This window comes from Megachile rotundata, chromosome 16, assembly GCF_050947335.1.
Source record: "Megachile rotundata isolate GNS110a chromosome 16, iyMegRotu1, whole genome shotgun sequence".
In the NCBI taxonomy this organism is placed as follows: domain Eukaryota; kingdom Metazoa; phylum Arthropoda; class Insecta; order Hymenoptera; family Megachilidae; genus Megachile; species Megachile rotundata.
This window is the reverse complement of record NC_134998.1, coordinates 9229008-9245668: the sequence shown is the minus strand read 5'-3', so window position 1 is coordinate 9245668 and position 16661 is coordinate 9229008. Positions and strand designations below refer to the sequence as shown.

The window sequence follows — 16661 nt, the reverse complement described above, 5'->3', positions numbered from 1 at the left end:
CAATGTTCTTAGAGTTTTCGATGACTTTGTGCAAATAAGGTGGTTCAATGAAAACAACGTATCAATATGCACACAGGTGCATGTATTTATGAACCATCAGTAACAAACTTGACTTCACTTGAAAGAAGAAAAAAATATTCAAACAAAAATGGTAAAGAACTAATTAATCCTAGGCGGAGGTGGTGGTTGGGGCCTGCGGAAGTAAATAATTAAACTGAGCATGCCAGTGAGCAGTCCGATGAGGTATAAGTCCCAGTTCTGGCCAAAAAGCTGGTCCCATTTATTTAAATGGTCAATAAGGCTAAACTCTTGAAGATAATCCAAACCGAACAGGAAAGAGAGTTTAATGAGAGCCAACGCTACAGGAATTCTTGCGTCCGCGCTAGTTTCTGCTGCAAGATCATAGCATCGTTTGGCCAGATGTCGATCTCTTGCTAGACCTAAACCACGTTCATGCATGTATCCCAAATTAAACATTGCTTGTGCATTATGTTGTTGACTAAAAGCTGATCGATAATGACTAGCTGCAGCTTCGTAATCAACTTTTGTTCCACGACCATAATAATGAGCATCTCCTAATTTCACCTGTTACCCAAACAATTTTTATTAGAAACCATTAATATTTAACGTAGTATATTTTCAATAAGTATAATTATTAACCATACCTGAGCAGCAGAATATCCTTGTGCAGCAGCTCTAGCCCACAAAGCAAGTGCTCTAACCAATCCTTCTTCTTCTGATAATATTGTGGTCTCTCCTTTATCTAATATAAAAGCAGCGTTGCTCTGTGCTACTTCGTAACCCATTTCTGCAAGGAGAGCATACTTGACAAAAGCCTCATTAATTCTACCTTCCCGATAATCTGTATGAGCAACCATTAGTTGATCACTCCATTTGCCCCTTTCAGCAACATTTTTTAAAAGTTCAACAGCGGTTGGACAGCTGCGCATCATGCCTGTACCAGTAGCGTGCATCTGCGCCAAGTTATAAAATGCTAGAACATGACCAGACTGGCTGGCTAAGTTGAAGTACTTGTTAGCTAACTTGTAATCACGCCTTACTCCAGTTCCACCTACAAAGTAATTATTTCATTACAACATTTTCTAAATTACCGAATTTGTTGTACAATTATTTAGTGATTCAAGTAATTGTCAATCTTACTAAAATACATATTGCCAAGTTGCAGTTGTCCATCCACCCATCCCTGCTCCGCAGCTTCATTAAAATATTGAAGAGCTTTTGCAGTATCTCTTTCAACCCCTCTCCCATAAAGATACATAAGACCTAAACCACTTTGTCCGACAGGATTTCCTAATTCTGCAGCTTTTTTGAAGTACTTATATGCTGTTTCGTTATCTTGCTTCACTATATCACTACCTTCTAAGTAAATCTATGGAAAAAATGTAATACTAAGTTTACATTCGTTTCGAATTAATTCTTAAGTTTTAAATCTAGGAGTTTAATCACCTTTCCTAGAAAAGCCATGGCAATAGCATTTCCAGCATCAGCAGCATGCTGAAAATATTGCAATGCTCTTTCATGATCCAAAGGAACACCTCTTCCACCCTGATAGTGTAACTGTCCCAATCCAACTTGAGCTTGAGTATCTCCTTTCTTTGCTAACAATTGATAATATTCTATTAGATCTTGATCAAAGATTCCTGAGCTGTATCCTGGATTCTCCTGTTCATCTAAGAGTCTGACTCTTTGAACAACTGGTCCTCCGCTAAGGGAAACTTCTTCCGCAACCTTGTTTGCTACTTCGCGATAAAAATCTAATGCTCTTTCACAAGAAGCTGGTGTTGTGACTCCGGCCCAATGACGATAACCCAAAGCCATTTGTGCCCGCGTGTCTCCACCGAGAGCTGCTACCGTGTAATGCAGGAGTGCCTTTGGTTGTGAGGCATTCACACCACCTAATCCTGTTGCATACAAAAAGCCCATACCCTGCAAACGTTATAATTAGTTTATGTTTGCATGATAATAAATAAAATTAAGGAATTATTTTTTATTCCAAAATAATTTCAAAATCATGCACCATATGAGCAGATGGTAGACCAGTTTCAGCAAGTTCTTTAAATGTTTGATAAGCTGCTGGAATATCTGGACTGGATATCCATGAAAAAGTTGGAGCAAATTGAGTTCCTAATAGTTGTGCCCATGCCAACATTGACCTAGATTCACGATGCCCAAGAATTGCAGCAGATGCTAATAGTTCATAAGCTTCTGCCTTATTAGAACGTGTAGCATTTAAGAGACTCTGTGCCTTTCTAAATATTTGTTCCGCTAAAATTATTATAGAGTTTGTGTTATTTACTTATAAAACCAATTTAAGTACCCATACTTATAATTATAAAATGATTCATTCAAAATACCTTCTTGTTGCTCCGGAGTAAGTGGTTCTTCAGTCTCTTCATTAAGTGGTTCAAGCTGTTCTTCTTCACTCCACACTTCTGCATCATCTTCTTCAATTCTTAAATTATTATTTGGCAAATCAATATTTTTTATTTGAGTTATCATTGCTTTCATCCAAACATTTCTCATTGCAGAACTTTCCTCTTTTGTTTTTGGTTCACTTTCTGTTTCTTCTTTTTTCTTTGTAATTTTATCATTAAGATATAATTCAGAAGCTGGTACCATCTTTAAAATAGTATCATGTAGAGCCTTTAATTCTTGCAACCGTTCAAATGCTTTCTCTTCCAAACTAACATCTTCTTCAGCTTCATCATCAGAAGTATCAGATTGTTTTTTAGAAACTTCTGATTGAGAAGAAACGGACATAACAAGGAAAAGTAAAACCAGCTCCTTTCTTAGCTTCATGTTTTAATCTGTACTTTGACTGTACGTCTCTTTATGAACTGACTAAACAAAAATATTATTTTAGTGTCTTTAGTCCTTTATTGTTTGCTTTTAATAAATAAACCATATATTTTTAATAAACTCATAAAATCAGTGGTCCTACTGTTGAAAACAAAAACAAAATTCTATAATAATATTTACACTCTCAATGTACAACAAATTTTTGTTTATAAGGACTGAAAATACATTACAAAGAAGCTGTATTATAAACTCGATTTCTTACTGTATAAATTAAAATGTTAATCACATAAATGCACCGACGAAACAAAATAACTTTAAAAATATGTTTAACGTATGAATATCCCGAACTTACAACAACGTAAGGAAAACGCTACGATGTTCCGCTTCTAACCTAAATTTCTACAGACACTATACACAAAAAAGAATGATATCAAAAGGAAAAAATACACGTTTTCTTACTTTTAGCTTGAACAGCTCGATAAGAATGTTCTTGAATTCATCTTAAAGTATATTTCCAAAGAATTTGGCTTTTCGTGCCATAAAGACAAAATTACGTCATTGAGACACGTCAACGTACATCTTCAGTTATCACGCAAATGATTCCTTATAATTATTTTTGGAAATATTAATTTTTACATGCCAAATGGATAATGTTCTGTAATTTTCTGTAACTGCCAAACAGCAAAGTACACTACACATTTAACAATCGACAGATCAGCTGTTTCACGATTATGTTTGCTCCAAAGAACTTGCGTGTTGAACTTGTGTGTTCTGTAACTGAAGTTAGCTTCAAATTATAGAAATATTGGTTATATTCCTTTAAAATTAAATAGTCGATACCGCAAATTTAAATAGGTTAAACTCAATCAATAATATTAAATGGTAATTTAAAAATTTATGCCTATGAATTTATTATCGCTCGGTAACATAACCTACATATGAATTACTTTGTATTTGAAGGCGCCGATATTGATAACATTATCGAGAAATATCGATAACATTGAAATGTTATCAATAATATCTTATCAATCTCATTATTTAAAAAGATTAATTAATGTAGAACATAACACGTAAACTTATTATTTGGATTAGACTCGTTTAAACTTCAAACCAGTCTAACCTAACCTAATTGATATGTAATTTTATCATTGAAATTCAATTACTCTTGTTTGAAGTTAGGTTAGGTTAGATTAGATTTAAAGTTAGAACAAAAATAATTGAATGTCATTTAGACATTACAGATATTAGGGAATATAGTGACGTCGGTATAAAAAAATTAGAATATTTTTATTTCCTGTATTAATTGTTTGCATAAGCAAAAACATGGTCGATTTGTTAGGGAAGGATAAGGGAAATATATCGTTGTCAGTCAATCTACAGTCATGGGATGATGATAAAGAGCAGAGTAAACCTACAATTATCAATACGCAAAGAGCCTTCTATGAAATTAAAATTGAAGACATTGAAAATAGAATAAAGAGGTTAAAAATAAAATTACATTGTAGCAGTGAACTATCAATAAAAATGATCCATTTTAATTTATTTTAGTCTATATGAATTTGAAAACATCTTTTCTGTGAAATTTTTAAAAATCTTTAAGTTGATATTTAGATTAGAAGATCGAAATGAAGAATTATTAGAAGAAATTGAAGTTACAGAGGAATCTTCAGCCACTGTAGATGCAGAAACAGCTGATGAAATTACAAATCTAAGCAAACAATTTTATGCTCAAGATGCTAGAGTAGAAGATTTAAAAGCCAAGATCCATAATGTGGAAGATAGCAGAATAAAAGAGAAACAATTACATAATGATAGAGTAGAATCATTAAATGAGCGATATGAAAAGAAGAAGATTGAATTAACTTCTCAGAACAAAGTTTTAAGTAATGTATATCTCTTTTTTTGTATCATTTGATCTCTAGTCTCCTTTCATTTTCTTCTGTTTTAATTTCATGAAGATTAATTACTATTCTAGCTGCTAAAATTAATGGTTTAGAAGATTTTAAAAAGACACAACATGGTTTAGAAGACAAATTTGAATTAAATGAAAAACAAATGATAGAGAATGAGGAAAGGGTGAAAGAATTACTTGAGATAGTTAGTCGAAAGTTTGAATTTGATAAAGAAATGTATTAAATTGTTACTCACTATGTGTTTAATTAAAAGTTTATTTATACTGACTATAAAAAAGATTATTTATAAATTTTTCTAATTCAGGCTCAGAAATGAAATGTACAATTGCCTTCTTGATTTAGCAGCACAATTTCAAGTACAAACTGATAAACATATAAGTTTACCAAACAAGAGATTAATGCGAGAAAATATCATGTTGAAAAATGAATTATGGCAAATTTCAAAACAAGTTTCATTGCAAAAAAACATTGAATCTTTTCTCAAGTAATATTTTACGTGTTTCATATTTTATATTTTTAATCATATTAATTTTATTCAATATAAAATTACTTTTAACAAAATTATGTAGAAGTTCGTCTGTAGACCACAAGAAAAAAAGTGTTAAAAAGTCTTCATATGTAAGACAAAACATAGTGACTGCAAAAATACAGAATGCTGTATTGAAATGTTTAAAAAAAAAATTTGAGAACACAAAAGAGCATTTTTCATCAGTCACTATCCCTGATCTTGCAATGGAAAACAAATATCTTACATCAATTGAAAATGCCCGTTACGAAGAAGATATAGTAAATCTTCGATTATCAAAATTAACTGTTATGCTTGAAAAAGAGAGAGCAAGAATAGGCACTGCAAAATATTTAAACAGAAAATTAAATTGTAAGATAAAGGCAATCATTGAGACACTTTATGATCTGAAGTATATTGTAAAATGTTTACTCAAGGTATTTTTAGACCATTATATTTTAAGAAGAACAAGTTATACAAAGGTTTCAATTCTAAGAACTATTTCAAATCAGATAGTAATATAAATATAAACAATTATCTTATAGTGTCCTGATAAGTATCCTGATATAGCACAGTTGAATTGTGTTCAGTTACTTTTGTTCCTAAGAAATATATTCATCACAGGGCATTCTAAAGTTCAATGTAACATTATTAAATCGTAAGTATTAGTAAAAAGTACCTAACTTGTTCAGAAATATTTTTAACTTCGTATGTGTAATAAAACAAGGGTTGAGACCATACCAGGAGTTATGGGATTTCTTACAAAAGATCTGGAAGGTATTACTGATTTTGATGTAATTACGGAATCTGAAGAGAAAGATGAAATTTCAGATAAAGTACATGCATAAATAATTTCGTTGTATCATTAAGATACAAAGGTTTTATAATTATGTTTAAAATTTTTATATGTTTAATTATCAGATGAAATTTACTATGGATTTGGATGAACCAAAAGAAATATCGATTGAAAGTATTGACATTGAAGAACAGCTATCAAAACATATTTCAGAACGTACATTATCTTTTGATTTACAAGACGATTTAAAAGATGATTTAAAAGATTACAAATCATCTGAAAGTGAAGAATATATAGAAGCTGAATCTATATCTAGTATTGAAGAATAAGTTATATGCAAATTTTATTTTAAAACAGCTGGCCTTACAAACTTATCTAAATATATATTTTTAATTCTATTATTTACTGATAAAACATATTTCATTTCTTAACATACTTATAATATACATTTTGTCTTAACAAATTTTATTTTTTATAAATATGTAATATACTAAATTCTGCAAAAAATTCTTAGTATTTATTAACATAATGCATATATATGTAAGTACTACATATTTTGTAATAGAATTAATGTTCTGTACATGACTTTGAGTTAATTACACTCAACTTATACTTTATTATCTCCCAACTTGATTTTAGACATATCGATTTTGTGATCTGGTTTAATATAGCGTTTTACTTTCGCCTTATCTCGGTTCCTACAATATTAAATAAACAATATTACCAATACAGTTTATAACTAGATAAATGAAATATATAAATTTATGTAATTATACTTACAGTTTAAGCTTAGCAGGAGCAATAATATTTCTCTGTTGAAGAGACTTAAATCTATCTTGCAAAAGATTAGTTATTGGTTCAGCATTACGTAAATTTCCAGTTAATTCAGTAGCCAGTTTGAAATCAGTTTCCAAGGGTTCAAATTTAACTTTGCTAAGAGTTTTTGGACCCAGTGCCTTTAGTGCTTTCTTTTTTAATTTCCGTTCCTTTTGTACTTTTTCCTTTCTTTCTTTTGAAGCTAACTGTTTGTTAAATAATCTTAATTTATATATATCTGAAACTTTCTTCTTTTCTAATTTTTCTTGCTGTTTCTTATATGCTAGTGCTTTTTGCTCTTTCTGTTTACGTCTCTGAACACGTGTCTTTTTTTCATTTCTAACAGGTGGATTTACAGATTTTACTGTTGGGTCATCATCTTTGTCAGAATCATTATTTTCTTCTGGTTTCAAACCTTCCAACATGTCTTTTAGCGCATTTTCTTCTCTTTCTTCAGGTGAAACCTATATCAAAATTTTAATATATCAAAAATTCCATATGTAAACCATATACAAATTTATAAATGAAATACCTTTCTAAACATTTTTGTAGTCACTCTGTCTAAATGTTCTTCTTGCTTTATTAATTCCATTTCCTTCTGTGCTACTTCTTGTAACAAATTTTGATGATCTTCATACGAAGGATTATAAGAAGTTCCTGGATGAGGTGGTTCAATTGCTGGTAATACAGATGGTTTTTTGCGTAAAGAAGTTGGTATTCTCTTTTTCTTCATCCCAAAATGAGTCAATGTATGCCTGAGAGTATCCGGAGACATCCATTCGGTATCAATTCCAAGTTGTTTCTCCAACTTGTCTTTCCAAACATCAACGTTAAACTCACCTCTTTTAGGTTTGCTTAATCTTTTCTTCATAGCTAACATCTGATTCTTCAACCTTATTCTGTCTTTCAATTTTACTATTCCTTGCGCCTTCCTATAGGCTTCCTTTCGTAGAACCAGTGCATTTTTTCTTTCTTCTTTCGTTCTTACACGATTTCTTTTTGTTATTGGATCTGGTACAGCTGTATGAGGTTTCAAAATATTGAAACATCGTGGTTCCTTTGATTTCAATAATTCTCGGCGTGTTTTTTTAGGAAGAACCTCCGGTTCTGTAGAGATTACAAACAGTTCAGAATCTTTGCGTGCAGCAAACGAACCACCTAACCTCTCCTCTAATCTCGAGTCCTCCAAAAATTTGTCAATATCCTTTGTGTCAACATGTTTTCGCCATGCCTTTTTTGTCTTTTTTGATACTTTACGCTTTTTACTTTTAATCGCAGGCATTTTATCCAAAATGTTATGATATTATTTGCAATCCTATATACTCACAGCTTTAAGTCAAATGCATGTGGCGTCACACGTGGACTAGAATTGAAAACTTGTATTTGTATTGGTGTTTTCCTACAGGCGAATTATCTCATCTACAAAGATGAATCATTATGATATAAATTTGATGCGACAGAATATTAATAGGAAAAAATATTAAAAAATGATTATGGATAATAAAATATAAGATATATGTAAGAAAACATTGCAAGGGTCGAGTCTTTTTATGCACAATGATCAAAATTTGTATTGGGATATAATTAATGTATTGAATGGACTTAAGAAGAAGTAATATTATTGTATAGATACAATTCCATCATCAAAATTTGTTTTATCATCGCAATGATTATTAAGTTAATACGAATACGCCGTAATATATTTCTTCGTGTGAAAATGCACCATATTCTTGACACACGTGTTGCGTATGCGTATACACACGCGCGCATCACCTGTGGTGCGGTCAGAAGGCTGGCCACAACACCAGAGAAAAAGTTGTACTTACCGATGGCTGTCATCGCTTTTTCTGACAGATGTTTTTACGTGATCTATTACGTGAGTTTTGTCCTATCCGAACAGATTTCAGCAATTAAGCCTTTCCTCGAGCTTTCTGCGAATTCAATCTCGTTTCGATAATTGAAAAGCGTAGAACGAAGCGTGCTTGTTTAAGTTCAAAGGGTGCGTCATCGGAATTCCAAGGATCACGATCACTTGAAAAAGATCGTGGAAGAGAGCTAGAAGGATAAAGAAATATAAAAAATAGAAGTGCAAAGGGAATCACGTGAAATAGAGAGAGAGACTGAAAACAAAGGGCATGGCGAAGACATATGATTATTTGTTCAAGTTGTTGCTGATTGGTGACTCAGGGGTCGGCAAGACGTGCGTCCTCTTCAGGTTCTCTGAGGATGCTTTCAATACGACCTTCATCTCGACCATTGGTAAGTATTTCCTTTTTATTTCCTTTTTTCCACCGATTTTCTTCCTTTTTATCCCTTTACTCACTTATCCTTGATTAGGAGCTGCTTAAGGAACATTTTGAAGCTGCATAATAATACTTTTAATGTAATCTTAGATTATTTATGTAATCATAATACAGGAATGAAAGACTAATTACATATTAATGGTATGTCTTTGAATGAGACCTTTGATTTGAAAAATATGGAGCAATTATATCTCGACCAATCTTCTCTTAGAAAGAAAAAATTTAATTGGTTCATACACGAAGATTACTCGAGTATATTTAAATAATTGAACCATTAAATTGTTATGAAATATAGTACAATTTCTGTAAATTAATAAATATGTATTACATTGCAATGATTTCAGTATTTATGTTATAGTATTCTTTCTTATTTATTGAAACATGTCAATAAACAAATACCTATCATTCTTGTTAAAAAATATTATGTTTGTATGTATTCGTACATTACAAGTACAGAGTAATGAAGAATATTATACTATAAACACCTGTCTGTTTTTTTTTTATATAAAAAGAATCGTGTAAAAATCACTACATGTTATATAAGACATTTTTTTACCGTACATTGAATAAATAACATTAATCATCATCTGACTTATATACTGCAAAACTTGCAAATGTCAAAGGTCTAATATTAAGTGTTAGCTTTTCACAGAATTGTTTAATCAAACAATTGTAATAGATTCTTAATAAACTGTACGGAGTGGAAACATATAATGATTTTATCACATAGAGAACACATTACAGAAATATATATACTGTAAACTCATTTATTATTTCCAGGAATTGATTTTAAGATAAGAACAATAGAATTAGATGGCAAGAAAATAAAACTACAAATATGGTAAGTATCAAAAAATCAATTTAATTATTTTTAACAAAATTAAGCACTTTTGAGCAATTTTATAATTTTTAATCAGCTATTTATGAGAAATACATTTTAATTTTAGTCCTTGTAGCTTTGAAACAAATATAAAATGGTAAATGATGAATAATAAAAATCATTTATACATAGATAATTTCAGTTTCCTTTTAGTACCTTCTTCTCTTTTTTCCAAATGAAATGTATTTTTGACACATTTGTTTGAACAAAATTGGTTTATTATATTTTAAAGGGATACAGCAGGACAAGAAAGGTTTCGTACAATAACTACAGCATATTATCGTGGTGCAATGGGTATAATGTTAGTTTATGATGTAACCAACGAAAAGAGTTTCGAGAATATAAAAAATTGGATTAGAAACATTGAAGAAAATGCTTCGGCGGATGTTGAGAAAATGCTATTGGGCAATAAGTGTGAGCTCACAGAAAAGCGGCAAGTTTCAAAAGAACGGGGAGAGCAACTTGCTGTTGAATATGGAATCAAATTCATGGAAACTTCAGCTAAGTCTAGCATCAATGTTGAGGAGGCATTTTATACTCTTGCAAGAGACATTAAGGCCAAAATGGAAAAGAAACTGGTAAATATTGCTTTTCAGTATGTTGTTCTTTCATTTTTACTTAATTATTGTTCATAAAGAAAAACAAAAATGCTTTTAAATTGCAGCTGTGTATTTACTACTTCAATTTTACTTCAATGGAAAAATTTAATACACATTTTAGTTAATATTTATAAAACACCAAAAATTATACTGTAATATTAGTCTTTTTCAGTGGTGCTCTGGAATTTTATTTCATAATTTGTCAAAGGAATTAGGACTGATATTTGTTTAGACATAACTTAGTTGCTTTCACAAATTTATTTTAGTAAATAGTTTCATGTCAATTAACCATGATTTCTCTGTTTCCTGTATCTGTTTCTCTGTGTTTGGTGCGGGTCTGTCTCGGCAGAAGGTAACTCCTCCTCTCTCTATATATGTACTTTTTTTGCATGAACACATATCTTAATTATTTTTACCTTAATGTTAAACAATTTCTCCATTGTGATCAATTGTTACTTTATTATCAATCAGTGAAAGATATCTTCTAAAGAAATGTAATAAACGGTAATTGCATTTCAATTTGTAACCAAGTTTAAGGTTAAAAATATTTTAAAATATCATGATTGATTAAACAAACTTAATACAGCATTTGTATTAGTGTTTCCTTTTTTCTTGTTAGCTGAAATAATATTGTACTAACTGTTTTCGTTTGTCTTGTATGTGTAATAGCTTGCACATGTATGTATTCGTGCACACATTTGTCCCATGAATGTACCACAAGTGTTTTTTAACATTTGTGTATGCTTTTGACCTTGTATTAACAAATTTACTATCACTAACATTCAGCTCCCATTAAATAAATTCTTTCTTATATATAAAATGTTAAATTGCATTGCATGTTTTCTCAAAAAATCTTATTAATATAAAACGTTCAAATGTTTGAAGGGTGATAAATAATGAAAATTATTATCATAATCAATATTGTTAAGATTATTGAAAGAGTATGAATCTTAGTTTGGGTGTATTAGTTGATATATATAAATATATATGTAAAAACAATTATTGACAATTATTGTATTTTGAAACAGGAGGCGTCGAATCCACCGAAGGGAGGAGGACATCAGTTGAAAGCATCCGAACCACAGAGGAAGCCACCAAGTTGGCTCGCACGATGCTCTATACTCTGACCCCTCAGTCAGCATATCCTCGACCGTCACCCTCTACTCTACTTTACCTTCGGTCTCCTTGGCTCGCTTCATGATGCGAGTACTTCTGTGATTTTACTCCTTGACGGCCACCTTCGTTTCCCTTCATCGCTGCCGGTCTCTCTTTTTTACTGATCATTCATAGGAACTCTTTTTATCTTGGAGGAGAAACTCTCTTTCCTCTCTTAAAAAGACATTTAAGAGTTCTTGAAGGAAACGATTACGAATTGTGATAATTTTTGATAATTTTTTAACAATTTTCGAGCAATTTCAACACGCTGCCTCGAAGATATCATCGTAATGTCGTTTCCTTACAAGTTTCACTTGTTAAAGTACCGGAGTGCAATGTACTGAGCTGTTTTTAGAACGCTTATCTTATATGAGTTGAAGGTGATTTTAATTCTTTTGTTTTTCTCTTCAATAATTGACAAGCAATATAGAATTTAAATCACTGACTTTGAACGATTTCTTCGTAAAATCAATTGGGAATTGTACATCCAATAAATGTGCGATTCTTAGCGAAACATTATTGTAGTCTTTGCTGTATTATTATTTCGTTCGTAAAATAAACAAGACAAGAATAAAGCAATAATTGACTTAAAGTTGAATACTTATAAAAGCAATAACTAAATTGTTCTATGCATGAGTTATATATAAAATTTGGTTCCATTTGTTTAACGTATTCAGAAAACCATCCCGGATTTCATATATATTTTAGAAATTCGTATGTTAAGTATTTTAATTAAGCATTGTAGTGCAGCAAATTAAGAAACGCAGAATTTATTTATTTCGTATATCACGCATGAAGTTTCTCCTCCATGTTTCAGTTAATCAAGGGGTACGATCGATTTTTAACACGAGTTTACATCCACTTTATTTAAACACACGAATGAAACGAAAAGAAAGAAAAAATTTCTCCGATCGTCAAACGAGAAGTTTCTCCTTTCTTCGAGCATTTCAGAGGTATTTGTTTATAAGAAAAAAAAGAAGGGGGGTGCGGATAGGTAAACAATGGGCGGTCATTTTTTATATATAAATATATAAATAAATATATAAATATATATATACACATCGTCAAGTTAGCTTTTTCACCGGATCGAAGAGGAATTCTTCATTAATTAATTCATCGATTAATTAGCGCAAATTCAGGACTTGAAGAAAAGACTCTTTCGAATTTTCTCTAACTTCTTTTTCTTTTTATGAAGTTGAAGTAATTCAAGTAAAGAGATGGAAAGCGGACTTCGTCTTCGTTTGAAACGCTTGTTGTAATAGTTCATTTTTTTTTTTTTTTTTTTTAAGAAACGGAGGGTTCTCTTTTTTTGTGAACGAGGAAAAGGGATTCCGATCCGTTTCCACTTACACTTAATTATATGATTATTATAATACATTTTATATTAATCCTATTCGTCTATTTTTATTGTTGAAACCCGCCTTTCCTTAATGTCGAACGACCAAGTTGTATTGTGATTTTCATTATCGTCATCATACATGTTATCAGTTAGACTCAATTAATGTTATAATTCTATTAATGTTTTATTCATATATTATTTATAACTACTAACGCCAATATTAGCAACTGATTAATGATCTTTTAAACTAGGTAAATATGCGCCTGAAGAAGATGCGTAATTTTTTTAAACGAATGTTTTTTACATTTAAGCTGAAGCTATAAATCGCATACGATTAAACTGTCGACTTTAATTTATAGAAAAATAAATTCAAGAAAAATGCAACGAAATAATAGTTGTTACTTTCCTATAATCTTGTCGCAAAAACTGGATGATGCTGTATATACAAAATTATTAATAATTTTTTTAAACATTTTATAAACAATGTAATTTTATTTCGTCGAGTCGAAATATTTGTTAGATGTATCGAAAATAAAAATAAATGTTGATAACAATCATCGAACTGCTTCAATTAATTATTGATTACTGTCGATTTTTAATATTCGTTGTTGTATCTGCAAAAAAATTCTTCAAAGAACTTGTTCAATTTTTCTTCAAATGTTACGGAATCCTGCATTCTTGATTTTAGCTCCATCAATGTATCTTTCAACTACAAGAAATAATCCATACATAACAATTTTGTAATTAACATAATCTCAATACTGTACCTTGAAGCATAAATTATCTAATTCTGGATGTAATTTGGTGTGATTAGCTGATTGCATTGAATCGTTCATTGAAAACGCTGCTAATTTATGCTGTAAATCCTTTATCTCGTTTCTGTTTTTTTCATGAATCGCATGAAAGCAGAGACCGAACGTTTGCAATCGTTTATTTAACTGAATTACAACCTTTGCACTCTCTGTCAAGTATTTCTGTTCTTTCGAAAGTTTAGTGATATTTCTAAAACAAATAAAAAGTGATTACGAATATTTAATATTAAAACATGTCAATTTTCAAAGCGTCTTAAAAAAATATATAAATTTTTTTACATATCAATGCTTGCTATAATTTTTTCATTGTCATTCTTCAATTCTATTAACGCCTTTTCTAACACCTCTTTCCGATGTGTTTCCCGCTGAAGCGTATTCTCTAAACTCTCTATTTTAATTTTGGACTTCGCAGCTTCCGTTTGACTTGACAGAATTTCCTTAGACAAAATGTCACGTTCTTTCAGCAAGCTGTCGTGATTCATCGACAGATTCGAATAATAAATTTTATCACGCATTTTCTCTTCTTCTAAAGAACTGATCGTCTCTGCTGCTGATTTCAATCGAATTCGTAATTCGTTCGATGTTTTTCGTTCATTCTGCAAAAGTGCGTCCTTCGAGCATAGCTCTTCGCGTACTAACAAATGGTCCTTCTCTAATTTATCTAACTCTCTCTGGAAAAATATTGTGGTATCACATTTATCTTAAAGATGAATTCAAAAATTTGCAAATATTCTACCCTGCACCGTTGAATCTCGTAAATTATTTCGCAAAACTTTTTCTCGAAGTGAAGTATCTCTGGTGTGTTAGATAAAAAGTTATCCATTTTTTTATCGTAATGTTTTACAGTACTTTTTTGTATGATCGTACAAAATTTTGAATAAAGAATGTCCGAATAGCGCATGTGTGTTACTCTTGGTTACGAGCAAGCTCGACACTGCTCGACCAATCATAGCTGATATGCGCAGAATAAACAAGAATTTGTCATTTGATGCGTAACCCTCTCGTCGAATGACTAAGAGAGGTTAAAATTCGCTATATAAACAGAGTAAACATACTGTTAGTATATTTTTTAAACAGGCATGTGACAAGAATATATAATATTCTTAAAATGACAGACGAGAAAACACAAACGCAAGAGTTTAAATTAGATCCAGATTGTGAATTAAGATTCGAAGTTGAAACAAAAAATGAAAAGGTTACAGTTGAGGCAAGTATTAAAATGACTTTTTTAATCTCATATAATTTACATTCGTTTTATTCTTTCTGTATCTTAATAACTATTTACTTGTTTTGTAGTGTATAATCATCTACTCATTTTCTTGCAGTTGAAAACTGGTTTAGCAGAAGTATTTGGCACTGAATTAGTAAAAGGAAAGAAATATGAATTTAGCGCTGGAGCTAAGGTTGCAGTCTTTACTTGGCAGGGTTGTACGGTAGAGTTGGTTGGAAAAACAGATGTTAGTTATGTAGCCAAAGAGACTCCAATGGGTCTTTACTTAAATTGTCATGCAGCAATGGAAAGACTTAGAGAAACTGCAGAGAAAGATGATACCAGGGGTCCAATAACTATGGTTGTAGGTCCTTGTGATGTTGGAAAATCTACACTTTGTAGGTTATTATTGAACTATGCAGTTAGAATGGGTCGCAGGCCCATATTTGTAGATTTAGATGTTGGCCAAGGACATATAGCGATACCTGGTACTGTTGGAGCATTATTAGTGGAACGTCCATCTAATATAGTTGAAGGTTTCAGTCAACAAGCACCATTAGTCTTTCACTTTGGACATAAATCTCCACAGGCTAATGTTGCTCTTTATAATCTCCTTGTGACACGCCTTGCAGAGGTCTGTTCTGATAGACTTCAAGCTAATAAGAAAGCCAGAGTTTCAGGAATTGTAATAAACACTTGTGGTTGGGTCAAAGGAGATGGTTACAAATTATTGACTCATGCTGCTCAAGCTTTTGAAGTAGATGCTATTTTAGTATTAGATCAAGAAAGACTTTATAATGAACTTGTTCGAGATATGCCAGACTTTGTTAAAGTTGTTTTTCTACCAAAAAGTGGTGGAGTTGTAGAAAGGAGTCAAGCACAGAGAGTAGAAGCTAGAGATCAAGGTGTTAGGGAATATTTTTATGGATCCAGAACACCATTATATCCTCATAGTTTTGAAGTGAAATGGAGTGAAGCTAGATTGTATAAAATTGGTGCTCCAGTATTACCCGCATCCTGTATGCCACTTGGAATGAAAGCAGAAGATAATTTAACAAAACTGGTAGCTGTTACACCGGGACCAAATCTTTTGCATCATTTACTGTCAGTCTCATTTGCTGATTCACCAGAAGATGATGTAGTACAAACTAATGTGGCTGGATTTGTTTGCGTGTATGTAAAATAAAATTTTAAGACAAACTTGTTTGATGATAACCATTTAATGAAAAATATTTATTTTTTACAGAACCAATGTTGATGTAGAGAGACAAACATTTACAGTGCTAAGTCCGCAACCTAGGCCACTGCCAAATACAGTTTTATTACTTTCAGATATTCAATTTATGGATAGTCATTAATGTTTTTATACAAATTATTATTATTTAAAATAATTAATAAATAAATTACACATTATTATATATATTTATAAGTGGTTATAAGTTATTAATTATTTCTAACCATATCCTTAACTTAATTCTTCTACAAATTATCAAATTATGAGATTCCTGCATTT

General features: G+C 31.2%; 6 protein-coding genes across 11 annotated transcripts; 3 read left to right on the top strand and 3 right to left on the bottom strand.

Moving 5' to 3' along the window:
• Positions 1–61: 61 nt before the first annotated feature.
• Hrd3 (HMG-coA reductase degradation 3) lies at positions 62–3917 on the bottom strand. 3 transcript variants are annotated; one of them, XM_012295085.2, is made up of 8 exons: positions 3757–3917; positions 3280–3597; positions 2376–2862; positions 2039–2286; positions 1468–1947; positions 1162–1390; positions 666–1072; positions 62–585 (listed from the first exon to the last, which is right to left on the bottom strand). In XM_012295085.2, the coding sequence occupies exons 3-8, from the start codon at positions 2818–2820 to the stop codon at positions 160–162; spliced, it is 2235 nt and encodes a 744-aa protein (XP_012150475.1). In that variant the 5' UTR covers positions 2821–2862; positions 3280–3597; positions 3757–3917; the 3' UTR covers positions 62–159. The 3 variants fall into 3 exon arrangements, with proteins under 3 accessions (XP_012150475.1, XP_012150476.1, XP_076397463.1); XM_012295086.2 differs by having other exon boundaries at positions 3768–3917; XM_076541348.1 differs by lacking the exon at positions 3757–3917 and having other exon boundaries at positions 2376–2961; positions 3280–3595.
• A 70-nt stretch (positions 3918–3987) lies between these two features.
• LOC105663778 (cilia- and flagella-associated protein 157) lies at positions 3988–8191 on the top strand. 3 transcript variants are annotated; one of them, XM_012295088.2, is made up of 8 exons: positions 3988–4301; positions 4432–4703; positions 4796–4949; positions 5038–5217; positions 5303–5675; positions 5784–5896; positions 5966–6074; positions 6160–8191. In XM_012295088.2, the coding sequence occupies exons 1-8, from the start codon at positions 4144–4146 to the stop codon at positions 6361–6363; spliced, it is 1563 nt and encodes a 520-aa protein (XP_012150478.1). In that variant the 5' UTR covers positions 3988–4143; the 3' UTR covers positions 6364–8191. The 3 variants fall into 3 exon arrangements, with proteins under 3 accessions (XP_012150478.1, XP_076397467.1, XP_076397468.1); XM_076541352.1 differs by having other exon boundaries at positions 4082–4301; positions 5966–6015; positions 6160–6323; XM_076541353.1 differs by lacking the exon at positions 5966–6074 and having other exon boundaries at positions 4082–4301; positions 6160–6278.
• On the bottom strand, positions 6530–8132 carry LOC100877593 (ribosome biogenesis protein NOP53). The gene is made up of 3 exons (XM_003707455.3): positions 7383–8132; positions 6815–7314; positions 6530–6732 (listed from the first exon to the last, which is right to left on the bottom strand). Exons 1-3 carry the CDS (start codon positions 8130–8132, stop codon positions 6642–6644), a joined length of 1341 nt encoding a protein of 446 aa, XP_003707503.2. The 3' UTR covers positions 6530–6641.
• A 785-nt stretch (positions 8192–8976) lies between the features above and the next one.
• On the top strand, positions 8977–13180 carry Rab8 (RAS oncogene family member Rab8). Of its 2 annotated transcripts, XR_013041023.1 has the most exons (5): positions 8977–9109; positions 9934–9994; positions 10266–10611; positions 10795–10984; positions 11661–13180. XR_013041023.1 is itself a non-coding variant. In XM_003707456.3 (4 exons), the coding sequence occupies exons 1-4, from the start codon at positions 8986–8988 to the stop codon at positions 11757–11759; spliced, it is 630 nt and encodes a 209-aa protein (XP_003707504.1). In that variant the 5' UTR covers positions 8977–8985; the 3' UTR covers positions 11760–13180. The 2 variants fall into 2 exon arrangements, 1 of the variants encoding a protein (XP_003707504.1); XM_003707456.3 differs by lacking the exon at positions 10795–10984.
• A 105-nt stretch (positions 13181–13285) lies between these two features.
• On the bottom strand, positions 13286–14839 carry LOC105663777 (uncharacterized). Its single transcript, XM_012295083.2, has 4 exons — positions 14675–14839; positions 14218–14609; positions 13894–14128; positions 13286–13835 (listed from the first exon to the last, which is right to left on the bottom strand). The coding sequence occupies exons 1-4, from the start codon at positions 14837–14839 to the stop codon at positions 13722–13724; spliced, it is 906 nt and encodes a 301-aa protein (XP_012150473.2). The 3' UTR covers positions 13286–13721.
• Positions 14840–15010: 171 nt separating this feature from the next.
• On the top strand, positions 15011–16570 carry cbc (protein CLP1 homolog). The gene is made up of 3 exons (XM_003707486.3): positions 15011–15145; positions 15264–16321; positions 16395–16570. Exons 1-3 carry the CDS (start codon positions 15047–15049, stop codon positions 16504–16506), a joined length of 1269 nt encoding a protein of 422 aa, XP_003707534.1. The 5' UTR covers positions 15011–15046; the 3' UTR covers positions 16507–16570.
• The last annotated feature ends 91 nt before the right edge of the window (positions 16571–16661 follow it).